Raw genomic sequence first — 16234 nt, 5'->3', positions numbered from 1 at the left:
TATTGTGGTGAGATTTTGAGGGGCCTTAAATAGCGTCAGTTGGCAAATATTGTGGTGTTCGTGGATCAGCATAGCCTTTTTTAATGGGTTAAATAAATAAGGCAAAATCCGATCAAGGATCCTTGTACACGTACAACTCAAGACCAAACGCTAATCTTCACTGCGGGAAAGAAAGGTCGAGAAACTCGCTGTGTATTTACTTCCTTCTTCTTGGGGGGTGGGAGTAAGGACTTAGAAGCTTGTCTTTGATTGGCCTCGAAGCAGTCCAGAAGGATGCTATTGGCTAGGACAGGGGTAGGCAACCTTGGCTCTTTTATGACTCGTGGACTTCAACTCCCAGAATTCCTGAGCCAGCATAGCTGGCTCAGGAATTCTGGGAGTTGAAGTCCACGAGTCATAAAAGAGCCAAGGTTGCCTACCCCTGGGCTAGGAAATGTAGAAAAGGTTCAGCGATGGCAACGTGGAGGTGAGCGGAAATGCGAGGGAGTGTTGATGAAAGAAGGAGGTTCTCGTGAGAAGCTTCTGGTATTTATGAGGGGGGGAAATGAATAACCCACCGAGAATTATTGGGAGGGAAGAAATCGGATGGGGTACGTGGTCTTTAGATGGTGGTTAAAAAAGCAAGCCCAAAATTGTACTGTGAGATGGCGCAGGAGAGATCGTCTGGAAGAAATGTTTCTTTTACAACGTTTTCCTCAGAGGAACTCGTATGTTCAGACGGTCATTGATTCTAAAATTGTCAGGAGCCAAACTCCAGCTGCCCTAACGCTGAATGGATTGTGCCAGGTGTTTGTGTTGTTTCAGTCGCAGGCCCTTGCATGCTGAACTTAAGTTAATTGGATTTTTTGATAAACACGCATTCAATCTGGATGTTAGCGATGTGGATCGTAGCCTGGATAAAATACAGTGCAGGGCCAAACTTTGGATGCACATATCCATGGACAGCTGCTTCCTGTAAGTAAGCAGTTGTCCACTTCAAAATCTCATTTCTCTGTGTGTCCAACGTAGTCGTGATCTGTCGTATTTGCAATATCATGACGAAAGAAGAGAGTGAACCGGTTGCGTTTAGTTTCTAGATCCCAAAAGTGCTGAACGCTCCTGCTGCATACAGAATCCATTCAAAAACCATCTTCTGAAGCAATAAGGAAACTGGGAATTCAAAGAAAAACTTAATAATTTAACGGCACCCTTTTCTTGGTTTCTCTGTTGCAGTGGTAGTAAGAAGTACAAAGTAAATAGTTCTTTTATGGAGTAAAAAGAAGGGCAGTGAATTTTCTATTTATAATTGTTCAAAAGCTAAGGCTCTGCAAACTTTCCCCAAACAAATTTAAAATTGTTTTCTGAATTTTTTATGAAAATACAGTTAGCTCTATATTTTCAATTTAGCGATTAAATAATTGGTGCTAAAAATAGGAGAGTAGACACCCAACTTAAGTATGATTATTTCCCTTGTTTTGCTCTGCAAAAATAATTCAGTTGCTTGGATTCTACCATAGACACACTCAAGAACAACTCCGAATAAAGAAAATGTTCATTTCATAGGCACGATGCTTTCAGCTAATATACACATCACTACTTAATTTTGCCCTTTGGCCAATACTAAAAGCTTTATCACTGCACTCCATCAGCTCAAAAAGTCTGATGTGCTGGAATATTTATTCCAAATAAGTACATTCTATTTTTTTCTCCTGGAAGAAGGAAAAAGTTATGCCTAGTATGAATTGGTGGTCTTGGTCTATATTAATTTATAAATTGTTAGTTTAAAACTACTGGCAGACTTAAAACATGCTTTATAAATGTACTCTTAAAATGTTAGAATAAATGAAATTATTCTGTGGCTCATATAAAAATATAGTTTTTAAAAATGACATTGTATCAGAGTCAGAACAATTTCTTTAATTGGAATGCTTTATAATTTAGTTAATGAATGTATTGTAAGTATTTAATAGAATTATAAATATGTTATGCATAAATATAATAATGGAAGCATAATGTAAATTGTCTAATCAGGTTTTTTTTTCAAATCTATGAATTTTATAATAAAGTAGATGAAAATCTATTTGGCATCTCAACATTTTGGATCATAAACTATTTGAAGTCTTGTAAATTTTTGTGCTGTTCCAATTGTAAATGGTGAGAGTGCATTTTATAAAGTAGATAAAAACCTCTAGTGAGTGTTCGGGAATAAAATCTTTTATAACACCTGTAGATCATTCTCCCTATAGGAACCTTATTTGATAAAACTGAGTATTTCTTTTTTTTTCCCTCTCCTCCCTGAGTACAATGCGTGTATGCTGGCTAGTGAGCAAAGATAGAAGCTGTCAGCGAATTAAACTACCGCATTTAGAAATGGTGGTGATAGGGCGTGGGCCTGACACGGAGATAACAGACAAGAAATGTTCACGAAGACAAGGTAAATTGTAGAATAAGGTAGCAGTCTTAAATATGCTAGGAAGTACATCTTAGTAAACTCAGCAGTTTTTACTTTATTTCTGTCTGTTTTTCCCCTTAATGGCATAAGTACCTGGTGTCAGATAAAGGGTCAAAATGGGTGGCATGGTGAGTAATAATTAGTAGCTAAGAGGTTAAACTATGGATTAGGAAAACTGGTTTGAATTTAATTTGTACTCTCAATAGTAGATGGCTATATTCAGTTTCCCAGGTTATTTTTATTAATTAGATTTATTATGACCATCCAAAAAAAGACTCCAGACATAAACTACACAGGAAAGTAATAAAAATAGATATCTGTAATTAGGATTACAAGATAATATATATGATATATTTTCAGTAATTTAACATTTTATACCCAAATAATGTTTTGTTGTACAGATGGTCCTCATTTAGTGACCACAATTGTCACCTTGGTTGTTAAAGTGGTTGCTAAGGGAAACTACAACTGTGCTTATGATCTTACTTCAGCTTTTCTTTGCTTTACAGACCTGGTAAATGTGAGGACTGGTTGCAAAGTTACTTTTTCATCACTATCGTTAATGCTAACAATAGCTAAATGAGAACTGCCTGTACTTCCCAATATTTTATAGATGAAAGTAAGATTATGCTTTTATTTTTGCAGTTCGCCAGTTGGTGGGTAGAAGTAGCCATAGTCGATGAAGAAATATAAGAAATGTTAATCGAATTTTAAAATCCTGTAACGAATCTGCCCTTGTTAGAGAATAATAATGACTCCAGGAAAACTCAGCCACATGTGTTGCTTAGATAGTCCTGGAATGGACTGAATGAGGAGTATCCAGATATTTTTTGTCCATGTATAGAACCTGATCTACAGTGTGGCGTGTGGGCATATGGAGAACTCTAGTGCAAATGTGTACACAAACTTAATCTGAAAAAGAAAAAAAATAGAGGTTTATTTTCTTTGAGTCTAGGCACTGAAACCCAGAGACAGGGAGATCGTATGAGACTGAAGTAAAAGTATTATTAAACTATTATAGCTAGTTTAATTTAATTATTGTAGCAATAATTTTAATCTATATGACCATAGCTCATCATTTTCTGGCTGCATTCATTTCCAAAAGGACAAAAGAAATAAGAATAAATTGGATCTCTCCTAGCACCTACTTTTTAATTTAAATTATATCACTGTTAAAGCATTTGCTTTTCTGAATTTCACCCCATTTTTCTCCCTTTCCCAACACTTCCATAAAATTCACAGCCTAATATCTTTCTTTGTCAATTTTTTTTTCAGTACAACTAAAAGCAGATTACAACAAAGGGTATGTCAAGGTTAAACAGGTATGCTTTTACTTGCCATATAGCATTGTGGAATAAATTCTTAAAACAAAAATGAAGAAAACATAGGTACACATATTATTTAAAACATACATAACAAGTGCTGAAAAAATAAGTGAAAAAAATACAACAGCAAAAATACATGGTATAATATGTCATTACAACAGTAAACAGTGACAGTTTTGTATATAATTATCTAATGCAAACATGCAAGTATATATATATTTTCTAATACACTTATAAAACTATCATGCTTTTTAACCTATTGTATATTGTATAAATGAATCCCATATTTCATTGTACTTATCTATACAAAGTCTATGGCTTTATGCAATCTGCTCATACAAATATAATCCATTCAATCCATTGAGTAAATGGGGTTATTTATCATTCCAATCCTGCAATATCCATCTTTTAGTTATAGTAAGGGCACAGAGAATCCATTTATATGTCCAGTTGCCAAATTCCATGTACTTGGTAAGTTATAAGAGAATTATTTTCTGAATTTTTTTTACTTTTGTCACACAGTCACATCTATAACACAGTACAGGTTATAGGACATTGTTAAAATCATATTTACAAGAATTGTCCTTAAATATGTTCAACAAAATGCTGTCCTCAATCTCCTACTGTTTAGCAATATCAGAACCTCTAATTCTTTATTCCAATAATCTCTTGGCATCTGCATATCAAATTGATTTATTGATTACAAAAATCTAGAAAAATTAATAGGCTTTTTTTAGTTTTAAAAGATTAACCAGCTGTTCTAGTATCTCAAGTGTCTCAGAAGCTGAAAATCCTGCTAGTCCAAATGATGTTAACTGTTTTGCCCGTAAATATTGTCACTGAGTTACATCTGATAGATGATATTTATCTATTAACATAACGTGTGAAAAATTCATCTTCATCATCTGTTAATTGATCCAAAGTTAATATCCCTGCTTTCATCCAATTTTTCCATGTCACTAGCTTTTTTCCTGATTTTTAATGTTGACTTTCGCCATGAAAGTCAATTTAGCATGAGAAAAAAGGACTGAATCTATTACATTCCATAGCTTTCTAACTGACATAATTGTTTCCAGAGATAGTAGAGTTCTGTTGTATTTAGATCTTGATACCGCCCAGTCAAAAATAATTGCAAAATTCTTTACAGGTAGTCCTCAACTTACAGCCATTTGTTCAGTGACTGCAAAGTTATGGCAGGATTGAACAAAGGGACTTAACAACTGTGCCTGAAGTTATAGCCATTGTGCCCCACAGTCATGTGATCAAAATTGTAAGGGCACTTCAATTCCCTCCTCCCATCTATAACCCTTTAGCCTCTGCCACCTCAGCTGACCTTTGGTGTTTTCCTGCTCCCACTGCTGACCAGAAATAGGAACAAGGGGAACATAAAACTGCTATGTTTCTATGTATTTGCAATGGATTGGCAAATATTTCTAATTCGTATTTTAGTGCATAAATCTAGATTAAAGGATCCTTAACCTAAAGCTATTTAGCTGGTCTTGCATAGGAACATAACATTACATCAAAAGTATAGTCTGTGGTATAGCACCTTGTGCTTCTCACTTTTATTTTCTTAAGAAATTAAGAATGAAAATATGAATAACTATAGGAATCAGTCTTTTTTCAGCCTCTACTTGTTGGTTCTTATTTTACTCTCCCATATCACAAGATTTTCACTATTTGGTTATATATACCGGTACATAATTTAAGGAAATTGGTGATAATGTGGGGATGGTGGATATTTTAAAGCCAAAAGAAGCCACCATCATTTTAATACATCCTAGCTTTTGTTGCGCTATTTAGCCAATTAAATTTCAATTAGTGTTATAAAAAAAATCACTTTTCTGTGAAGCTATTTCCAATCTACCATCTTTCCCTGGAAATGAGATGGTCTGTTGTTATTTAATGAGATAGAAAATATCATAATATATTTCATGGTTGCTGACTTTCAAGCAAAGCAAATATTAGTATGATGAATTAATTTTGCCTTTTTCTTTTTCAAGATAGGAGTCAATCCAACCAGTATTGATCTAGTGGATGTTGGCAAAGATCAAGAAACCAAACTGAAGCCAGGACAGGTTCTCCATATTGTCAATAAATTGTATCCATACACTGTACAATTCTTGGAGGAAATGGGCACATGTGTTGGTCGGGAAAGCAAGGAACTCCAAAGTGAAAAAAGGCCATATGATGAACCTGAGGGAAAAAATGTGGAAAGCTTATCTGGAAAACAAATAAAAACAGACCAAGTGGAGTTGCAAAGCAACAATCTGTACAAGAATGTGACAGATGGTGGTTCTGTTTCTTCACTTGAAAGCTCTTCTACCAAAATGGTAAGCCAAAAAATAAGAGTAGCTGATATTGCAGAATTGAATGCAGGAAGGTAGGCAAGGAGAGCCTTTAGTCTATGGGATCTCAAATAAGGCCTCTTTCCCCCCAAAATCTCGGCTTTTTTTTCACAGACAGGGCAGGCTACTGTGTAGAGAACCTGTACACTCTATAGAGAACAAACCCCACTCCCTTCTAGCACTGAAGATATTACCTGGTCTGGTAATGAAACGTGTGCAAGCAAACAATCTTCCTTCCGCTCTTCAGAGTTATTCCTTCTTCCTGTTACATGAGAATTGGAGTTCTTAGGCAGATTCCCAATACCCCTGCTAATAATTCCAAGATTTTTTTTGAGGGGAGCTGTAACATTTGAATGAGAACAAACTGGAATAGCCCTACTTTGGCCCACATGCAATCCCTGACACTGCCCCTCCCCAATTTATCCTAGGCCCCTTTAAAGGAAATTATGAGAACATACTAGAACCTTTCCTTCTTGTTCTGCTAATAAAAGCCATTCCATCGTTAAGAGAGGTTAATTATCAAGACTTATAATTATCTAGGGGGGGGGAATACTGAGAATGCTTTTGGAGCTTAGAGTGTGTGAATGACTGGCATTTTGAACTAGGTCACCACCTGGGGGCAGGCACTATCTGAATTGCTCTTACGTAGTTTTGAGTGAGGTACATTCTGTCTGTTGAGTTATATTTGTTTGTCTTAGGAGCAGTTTCAAAGCGATAAGTGTTTCAGCACTAGCTATAATCTGAAAAGTATTGAAGTGTCTCTTAAAATTATTTTAGCTATTCTGATAGCACAATTAAATTGAATTTAAGATTGCAATCTGAAGCTTGCTTACTTAAGTAGTAGGAAGCCTTTCCTACTGGATTCTTCATGCTGCATTTTGTAGTTTTAATATATATATATCTTGATGTATTTAGATTCTTCTGTTTGTTCTTTAGGAATATATGCCATACTGGGCTCAAGGTCTGAAGGTTTCTATGCAAAACCCAGACGTGCAGGTAAGGGTTTCATGTTACTTTCCTTCAAGATGGATAAGCATGAGGATATTAACATCATTGTAACTCTGATGCATTTTCTTCCCGGTTAGGTCTACAAGGACGAGCAAGCTGTAGTTATAAAGGATAAATATCCAAAAGCTCGCTATCATTGGTTAGTGCTGCCCTGGAAGTCCATTTCCACTTTATTTGCAGTAACTCATGAGCATCTTGAACTGTTGGAACATATGCACAGAGTTGGAAAAATGATAATCCAGCAGTGCCCAGAGAAAGACAGCCTGTGCTTCAGACTAGGCTACCATGCCATTCCCAGCATGAGGTAAGGCAGAACTAAGGTGTGCTCACCTTCTATCAAACATGCAATAGAAGAAACGCTGCCTTCTGGGCTGTATCTTTTGTTAGTGAAAATTGTTGTTTTAACACATTTTTAGTTGTTGTAGTGATATTAATCCTGGTTATCATTTCTGCTTCATTTTCTTAGCCAGCTACATCTTCATATCATTAGTCAAGACTTTGATTCTCCGTGGTTTAAAACCAAGAAGCATTGGAATTCTTTCACAACCGATTACTTCTTGGACTCTACGGGTAATAACCTAGGCTATTTTAATTTCTGTTCAAACTTGGGTTTCTTCCGATAACTTAAAATCAAAGTAATTTAATAGCTACTGCCCTGTTGGTTTAATAAAATTCCTGCACCAGTCCATAGAAAGCAAGTGGATAAGTAAAGTGCATTTAGTTTAACCCAAAAGAATTGAGATAAGGCAAACGTTTCTCCCAGTATGAGAGAAAAAGTACATGGAAAGTAAAAACATGGGAGAATTCAGCTTCCTTCCCTTGTAAGGACAAATTTCTTCCCTATATCTATTTGACAAGCCGAGACACAGTTAAACAAGTGTGGCCACTGCCTGGTTTGACTGGATTATAAGATTCTTTCAAAGCAAATTTTTGGACAACCCATTCATACCAAACATTGTAGGAATTGCTCCAGAAATACAGCCATTCTGTGGGTGCTAATTTTGGCATTAATGTAAAGAACCCTGGGACTGTGAGCTTGTTAACATTGCTGAAAATTAGGTCAAATGCCATGAATTCTCTCCTCCCAGTTTCTGAGGTTTGATCTAAAGTACCTTGAAAGAAAGTATTGGTAGCTGAAACCATTCATGTGGGGCAGCAGTTCTCAACCTATGGGTCGCGACCCCATTTGGGGTCGATCGACCATTTCACGGGGGTCGCCAAGCAAGGCTGTCCACCATTTTTTTTGTACGCCATTTTTTTCCCCTTTTCCAGCGGGTGCCTTACCTCCCTTGGGCTGGGCCAGCTGGTGGTCGGCCTGCTCCGTCTCTGCCGCTTGCCAGCTACGCCTCGGCCGGCGCAGGGGGCGGAACCACGCATGTGCGGCGCTCCCGGGCAGGGAAAGTCCTTGACTTACGACCGGTTGGGTAGTCCTCGACTTACAACTGGTTTAGTCCTCGACTTACGACCGGTTTAGTCCTCGACTTACGACCGGTTGGGGGTCGCAGCATTAAAAAGGTTGAGAACCACTGATGTGGGGTTTGGAGAGGGATGGATATGGCTGAAGCTATAATCCTAGATCCATTATGCCTCTCCCTCTTTTCCCCCTTCAGATGTGATAGCAATGGTAAAGAAGAAAGGAAAAGTAACTGTCGATAAGAACGCTACCCTACTTCTAACACTGCCTCTGAAGTGCCACGTGTGCAAAAGGCAACTACCGACTATTCCTCAGTTAAAAGAACACCTTAAAGAACATTGGCCCAAGTGACTCTAGGACTGGTTTCATTTATGCACCAGAGTTATCCTGAGTATTGGCTAAATTCAGTTCCAATGTTCATATGCAAATACTAATGCTATTGCCTTATGAAGTGTACCAAAATCTTGTCTACCTTAATGTGACCAACGCTATTTGTGGAGGGAAGTGACAGCTATGGATAGAAAGGATGTGGAAATGTAAAAGGGTTGTACAATGATGATGTACTTGTGCTTTTGCAGTGGAACCCTCACCCATGACATCTCTATGCCCTTCACGCTAAAGAATTTGTTATAATTAATGGGCCAACTAAAGTGAGCCCTGCTGTTGAATCTGTTATGTGGAAACTATGTTTTTTTTAACTTTGACGTGACGGAAGATAACTTTGCACTCGCATTCAGCATACTGTTCTACATTTCAAGCTGAACCTTGGCATTCATTTTCAAACCTGGCATGGGTAAGAGGAGAAAAATTAAAAATGTACTGTAGTGAGATTTGACTTGTAGCCTGAGCTATCAGGATAATGTTCCATCCTATGTTGGAGACATTTCTCTGCTTTCCCAATTTGATTTTCAGCTTTATCACTATACTGTTTCTAAGTGGACTGCTGTGGATATGCAGCAGGCATTACAATGTGAAATCTGAGTTCTTTAAAATATATATATATATGTATCACTTGAACTCCTGTGTTTATTTCATTAAGTGTACAAAGCAATACAAGCAAAGCAATGCCTATTAAATTCTACTCCTGCCTACATCCTGCATTTTTAAAAACGATTTCAAGGAGATACTATTTCTCTTCCACATACACCTCCCATGATAGCTTTGCAATTAAATAGCTCAGGTTGAAAGGGTCTAAGAAACCACTTCATCCAGCTAAATAAGAGTTTTTTGTTTTGTTTTTTAAAGGTCACTGTCTATTTTAATTATCTGTGTTGGTTGCAATCCTATGTGAAGCGATCTAGCAATCTCCCTAACCTCAGTTATTGAGTTTATTTCTGAGTAGGTATAAATGATATTTTACATTTAGGTATAATTCTGGAATTCATGCTTCTGTTCAATTCTGGGGTACCAGTCCGAGAAAAAGTTTGAATTCATGAGCAAAAAAAAAAAAATTCTATTGATATGGTTCCATGGGGCAAGCAAAACATATTTAAATATTACACATAAACAGAATATTGGAATAGATCCAACAATTCACCCTTTGAACAGGATCTACAAATTAGCTGGAATAGTTCTTAACCTCAGCAGATTGATATCCAAGCAATTCCATAACCTCATTGCTATTGTAGAAGCCTTTGGGAAACCCAGCTGAAAGTAAATCAAAACTACATAATGTGTAAAGCATGGTGTCAGCCCTTCATGGTAGGACTCCACAAGCAGGTGAGCTAGAGATGAAGACTGCAAAAACCCTTGCTGTGCCATTTTTTTGTGCTTCATCTCTTCCAAATGGCCATCTATTAACACATAATGTTGGGACAGCTCTTCTCAAAATTGTTTAATCAGAGCCAAAACATTCCACCTAACCTCTCTGGTAATTAATTGAAAAGTTGATGTGGATGCAGAAAATATGTTGATCTGCTTTTAGCTTGTTAACTCTCTTGATTACCTGTTGCTCTCTTAGCAGAATCATCAAAAGAAGCTCCAAGTCTGTGTGAAATTCTGGTAATTGTCCAATACTGGACCATTGCTTTCAATAATGGGCTTATCCCATTTGGCTGTCTCTTTCTGCAAACTCGGAACAAAAGTCATCTTGATGAGGAAGTTTTGTCATCCAACTCACTATAAACCATCTCAACATGAACCTATGAAAGTTAGAATTGATCCTGAGCTTTTCCAAAACTTTTCTGGCAAGCTCCCATGTCACTGTTGGTTGAAGTGCTAGCCACTATATCCTTGGTTGAGGCAAGCCTTGTCATGAATGCTGTGCTAGATGCAGCATGGGATTTTGCTTTGTAAATCCACGTTGGTATTACAATGTTGCAGCACGATGTTTAGCAGATGGTTGGGTGCCCTAGATTGGATGACATCTCTTTGATCAAAGACAAGTCTGCTTCTCCTAATTGGAGGTTTTCAAGACTGATGTCAATCCTTCAATGTAGACCAGGGCAGGAAACAGATTCCTCAAGATACTGGATCTCTAATCTACATCATAGTAACAGAATTTTGGAAACCTAACAGCATTTTCCCTTCCTCATATCGAAGCGAGCCAGTTTAAATTTATTTCTAGAATTATCTTCTTTCCTGGGCTTAAATTGTATTTGGCTAACTGCTGCATTCCTTCTCCAAGATCATATTTGTGCTTTGGTATGCCGGGCTTGTATAATTACTGAACCACAAATTTGAAATCATGTTTAGAATGTTGTGGATGTATGTATGGTTCGGTATAGGGTACAAATGTAACCTAAATAATCCTCTTTCTGGATCTTAAGGGTAGGTAAAATTGAATGTAGACAACCTATCCTTGAGGACAATCTTCTCCAAACTAATGCTCCCAGTTGTGCTGGAAGTACTGCTCAAAGAATTCCCATTATGATGTCACAGTGCTTGCTGTTGGTATCATCAGCACTCCACATCATGTCCATTCCTGCCATTTGAAATGGTGGTCAGTACATGGAGAGTAGGCATATATGACCATCAGGAAATAAAATGTCAAGCAGAGGGAGTGCAAGCTCTGGCTCTCTGCCATCAAAGAAAGGACCAGCAGTCAAGCCGAGCACCAAATTTAGAGAAGAGGGAGAGTCAACTCCAAGGAGAATAGTAAAGGAGACAAGAGCTGTCGTCATAGATATTGGTACCGGCTCCTGCAAATGTGGATTTGCTGGAGAACAAAAGCCAAGCCATGTGATTTCATCTACTGTAGGCAAGCATATCCAGGAGACAGCAAAAACTGGAGATAACAGGAAGGAAACTTTTGTTGGAAGAGAACTTCAGGAAGCTACAGTACCCTTAAAACTTGTCAATCCTTTAAGACATGGAATAATAGTGGACTGGGATTCTGTTCAAGATATGTGGGAATATCTTTTCCTTAGGGAGATGAGGATTCGACCCGAAGAGCATGCTGTCCTAGTGTCGGATCCTCCTCTAAGCCCTACTACCAACAGAGAAAAATATGCAGAAATGCTCTTTGAAACCTTTTGCACTCCTGCTATGCACATTGCCTACCAGTCAAGACTGTCAATGTATTCCTATGGAAAGACCTCAGGTCTCGTTGTGGAGAGTGGTCATGGTGTCTCCTATGTAGTTCCCATCTACGAAGGATACACCATGCCAAACATTACTGAAAGAGTAGACTATGCTGGATTCGATGTCACTCAGTACCTAATGAATTTAATAAATGAGAATATAAAATTGTTCACAGAGAAAGACTGGAGTATCTTAGAGGACATCAAAGAAAACTATTGTTTCACTTCACTGGATTATCAACATGATGCAGCCACAGCTCCCAGGAAACATGAGATTGAATATCAGTTGCCTGATGGGCAAGTTATCATTATTGGCAAAGAGAGATTCTTATGTGCTGAAATGCTCTTTAAGCCATCCTTGATAAATTCACAGCAATTGGGACTTCCTCTCCTGACAATGACTTCCCTCAACAAGTGTGACGTCACCCTAAAAAAGAACCTGATGGGCAACATCTTGTTATGTGGGGGCTGCACCACGCTAAAGGGCTTTGCTGACCGCTTCCAGAGAGAGCTGATTAGAATGTGCCCAAATGATAATCCCATTTCATCAGCTTCTCCGGAAAGAAAAACATCTGTCTGGACCGGAGGCTCCATTCTTGCATCTCTCAAGGCTTTCCAACAGCTCTGGGTTCATAGAAGAGAATATGAAGAAAAGGGTCCTTTTTACATCTACCGGAAATGTTTCTAAATCCCCAACGGGAATCTCCTCACCTAGAACAATTGGATGAAGGTTGGTTGAAGAAGAGGACATACTTCCCCTGCTACCCCCGTAATACCAATCTGAATGTTATATGGTCTGGGTGACATTCTGTTCTCTGTGTATTAAAAACTCATTGCTGTAACAGCCAAAGATAAGTATTCCTTTTTTGGGTGCAAGTAACAACAAAAAGCAGAGAAGATTAGTGCATCAAGGAAACCTTCCAATTAGATCAGGCATGTCAAACTGCTGCCCCCCCTGGCAGGCCGGATGCGTCACGCCGAAACCGCGCCCACCCTATTGCCGGCAATGGGGAAAAAGTCCCGATACGTCGCGCGACGTCATGTGACGTTGCGAGTTTGACATGCCTGAATTAGATGATCTAGGCGGAGAGCCAGCAACTGCACTTCTTCATTCATTCATCCCAGAGTAAGCTTCACTGAACTGAACCGAACTGTCTTGAATAAATTAGGATTGTACATTTGCTATATGTATTCCTGAAAATCAGTGTCTATCTTACCAAAGGAAAAAAAAAAAGCAGTAGAATAGACAACTGGAGTTTTACTTCCCAGAGGGATTGCTCTAAGTAGTCTTGCAAATAATAATAATAATAATAATAATAATAATAATAATAATAATAATAATAATAATAATAATAATGATAATGATGATGTAGCACCTTAAAATACCAATATATCTCATGAATTTCAGTAGTGTGGTTTCTGCAGAATTGTTAAGCCTCATCCTTGCGCTAGCTCAGTGATGGCGAACCTATGACACGGGTTCCAAAGGCGGCACTCAGAGCCCTCTCTGTGGGCACACGCGCCATCGCCCTAGTCCTAGGCCTTCAGCTGGGTTTTATAAAACCTTTTCGCTTTAGGCCTCCGCTGCCGTGTGCAAAAAAAAAGGTTCAATCTATCAGTCAATTTCAACTTCTCACAGGAAAAAAAAAGATCTTGCAAATTTGGAATTGATTGATTGAACTTTTTAGTCCCACCCAGTCTACTGTTACCACCGCAGCCACGCCCACCCAATGGGCCACACCCCAATTGGCCACACCCAGCCAATGGGCCACACCTAGCCAATGGGCCACAGCCAGCCAATGGGCCACACCCACCCGGCACCCGACGATGCATAATTTGGGCACTCGGTCTCTAAAAGGTTCGCCATCACTGCGCTAGCTGTATGCTTTTAACTATATCCCAGCAACTTTAACAGCTGTGAGATTTCTTTTAAAAATAAAGTCAGATTTTCAATGGCAAACGTACATGTTGGCCATGCATAAATCTTCTTTAGAGGTTGCAGAGTTATGAAATTGCAATCCACGATATTTGTAATATGCACCCTTTATTCAAAATACAAATAGGCAGTGATTAATATTCCCACACGAACATGTCTGCTCATATATCGGATTCAGTCACTGGAAACTCTGTTTCCAGAAAAGGACCGTGTACTCAGTAAGTGTTCCAGTATTTTATGAGTCTCACTATGTAGAAAATCAAAGGTGAGAGATTCAAAGAAAAACGTTACAACAAAACTTTATTAACCCCCGACTTTCTCCTTTGTTCTCAGAAAAAGAATGTTCCATCAATATTCAATTTGTCAAAACAGGGTTTAATATATTAATAAAAATCTTATAGTGAGTTGTATATCTTTAAAAAAAATCCCTAAAAAATTAAAGTGCTCCAAAGATCAGATATTAAACTGCAAAAAAGAGTTTGGAGAGTTCAAAGCAACATATTAAAAATAATTTACAATAACAAGCTGAGTGGTTGCTATCTGGTTATAAAGACTATGTTGGGAGAAAAAAAGTGGAAGGAAGCCCATGATCAGACATACACAGGGGCAAGGTGAATTTACACTGCTTTGTGAGCCAATTCATCCTTCACTTAAAGGATACATGATGAGAAACAGTACTTAAATGCAGGTAGCCCTCACTCAATAACCACTCGTTCAGTGGTGCTGAACAAGGACTTATGACTAGTCCTCATGGTTATGGCCATTGCAGCATTCTTGTGGTCACATGATTACAATTTGGGTGCTTAGCAATCAACTCGCAGTTATGACATTGCAGGGTCCTACAGAATTTGCAACGTTCTCTGCCAGCTTCTGGTTAGCAAAGTCAATGCAGGAGGTTACAAATAGTGATTACATGACCACAGGATGCTGTGACAATGCAGGATTCACCTAATGATGGAAACTGGGACTGCTGGAACTGCTGTTGTAAGTTGGCATGGTCAACTGACATCACACCCTGTGACTGCATCGCTTAGTGATGGAGTTCCTGGTCCCAACTGTTGGTAAGTGAGGACTACCTGTACAGAGATCTTCATCCCGACAATAGCTGTGGAACTGAGTTTATTGGAGAAGAGTAAGCTTCCACTGAGTGTTTTTGTTGAGTTTGGGAGCAACAAAGACCTCTGGATCTAAGAGAAAGAAAAAGCAAGAGATAATCCTACAAATAAGATAAGCAAACAAACAAGCAAAAGGAACAGATATTACAGTATACTTATGTAAACATTCTGACAAAAAAAATTAGCAAAACCTCACAAATGAGATAAAAAGAAACGTACCACTGTGAAAATAGTCCTATGCTTTGTCTGCTACTTGAAATCAATGAAGAATAAACTAAAATTTTATTCCTTTGCTACCTAAAACAGCAAGCTCAATTCTGAGCTTTCCTAAATGGCATGCTTCATGGTACCAAATCTAGGGACTGGGTTCAAAACTCGAATGCTAGACCCTGGGCGAGGCGCATAAGTAAGCAAGGAAGGGTTTTGCTCAATTTCTAAAGTTCGCAATCTCCCTCCGTACTTCATAAAGTAATCTTTCTTGCAAGTGGGGGACAAGTTTTATTTTTTGATCAGTTTTTGGCAGCTGAGAATTACAAAAAGCCGGAATGATCAGCCCACAAGTGAGCCGTATTTGAAGAGCTGATGATAATATTTCATTTGTATGCTGCTCAGTCACTGCTGTGAAATAGAAAGTTCAATAAATAATTTAAATAAATTTGGTTTCCAATTCCATTTCATATTGTAAATGGGCAAAATCAACTTTTTTTCATGGTAAGTTAATATTAGGACAGTAACAGGTTCCATGCAACACACACGCACATTTAAATTGTAATTAATTTGTAAACTACATGATCTGTCTTACCGCGTACTATAGGAGCCATCACTTTCTGTTGTGTATAGGCAGCACTTATGCTATTAGCAGTGGAATTGGGACCCAGGATCTAAAATTGCAAGGAATTAGTAACATGTTGATTTATTTAGAATAACAATACCAGAAAACCATCATTTTCCCTATGGAACAAACAGGAGAATTATAACCTGATTTTGTTTCCCAACCCACTCTTGCACCTGCTTTGAATTTACAAGTAGTCCTTGATTCATGACGGCAATTGGGACCATGCTTAAAGTGATAGTCATATAAGGTGACTGTGTTGTTAATAACAAAAAACCCTGCGTCCCAGTAGCTGTCATTAATT

The 16234-nt window shown here is 38.2% G+C and overlaps 3 protein-coding genes across 6 annotated transcripts in view; 2 read left to right on the top strand and 1 right to left on the bottom strand.

Annotated features, from left to right (window-relative positions):
- The first annotated feature begins 429 nt into the window (after window positions 1-429).
- Window positions 430-9617, top strand: APTX (aprataxin). 4 transcript variants are annotated; one of them, XM_015813819.1, is made up of 8 exons: window positions 430-466; window positions 2280-2413; window positions 3707-3753; window positions 5760-6089; window positions 7041-7100; window positions 7190-7416; window positions 7579-7682; window positions 8723-9617. In XM_015813819.1, the coding sequence occupies exons 1-8, from the start codon at window positions 453-455 to the stop codon at window positions 8875-8877; spliced, it is 1071 nt and encodes a 356-aa protein (XP_015669305.1). In that variant the 5' UTR covers window positions 430-452; the 3' UTR covers window positions 8878-9617. The 4 variants fall into 4 exon arrangements, with proteins under 4 accessions (XP_015669305.1, XP_015669306.1, XP_015669304.1 ...); XM_015813820.1 differs by lacking the exon at window positions 430-466 and adding an exon at window positions 475-525; XM_015813818.1 differs by lacking the exon at window positions 430-466 and adding an exon at window positions 538-954.
- Window positions 9618-11511: 1894 nt separating this feature from the next.
- ACTL7A (actin like 7A) lies at window positions 11512-12735 on the top strand. Its single transcript, XM_015813830.1, has one exon. It carries the CDS (start codon window positions 11512-11514, stop codon window positions 12733-12735), a length of 1224 nt encoding a protein of 407 aa, XP_015669316.1.
- A 1531-nt stretch (window positions 12736-14266) lies between these two features.
- ELP1 (elongator complex protein 1) overlaps window positions 14267-16234 on the bottom strand; it is a 45065-nt gene continuing 43097 nt past the window's right edge. The window contains exons 35-36 of the mRNA XM_015813816.1: window positions 15901-15979; window positions 14267-15170 (exon numbers count right to left, since the gene is read on the bottom strand). Coding sequence (XP_015669302.1) covers window positions 15103-15170; window positions 15901-15979 — 147 coding nt within the window. The 3' untranslated portion in view covers window positions 14267-15102. The remainder of the gene's footprint in view (window positions 15171-15900; window positions 15980-16234) is intronic.

Source organism: Protobothrops mucrosquamatus, unplaced genomic scaffold (assembly GCF_001527695.2).
Source record: "Protobothrops mucrosquamatus isolate PMUCROS unplaced genomic scaffold, P.Mucros_1.0 scaffold198, whole genome shotgun sequence".
NCBI lineage: Eukaryota > Metazoa > Chordata > Lepidosauria > Squamata > Viperidae > Protobothrops > Protobothrops mucrosquamatus.
Note: the sequence above shows the minus strand (reverse complement) of the source record. Positions and strands in the feature narration are given on the sequence as shown.

Bases quoted from the DNA above. Each gene is read 5' to 3' on its own strand.
- APTX (XM_015813818.1), top strand. From the start codon at position 773: ATGGATTGTGCCAGGTGTTTGTGTTGTTTCAGTCGCAGGCCCTTGCAT. The intron at 3,754-5,759 runs GTATGCTTTTAC...TTCTTTTTCAAG, and splicing joins GGTATGTCAAGGTTAAACAG to ATAGGAGTCAATCCAACCAG. The intron at 7,417-7,578 runs GTAAGGCAGAAC...TCATTTTCTTAG, and splicing joins CATGCCATTCCCAGCATGAG to CCAGCTACATCTTCATATCA.
- ACTL7A (XM_015813830.1), top strand. From the start codon at position 11,512: ATGTCAAGCAGAGGGAGTGCAAGCTCTGGCTCTCTGCCATCAAAGAAA.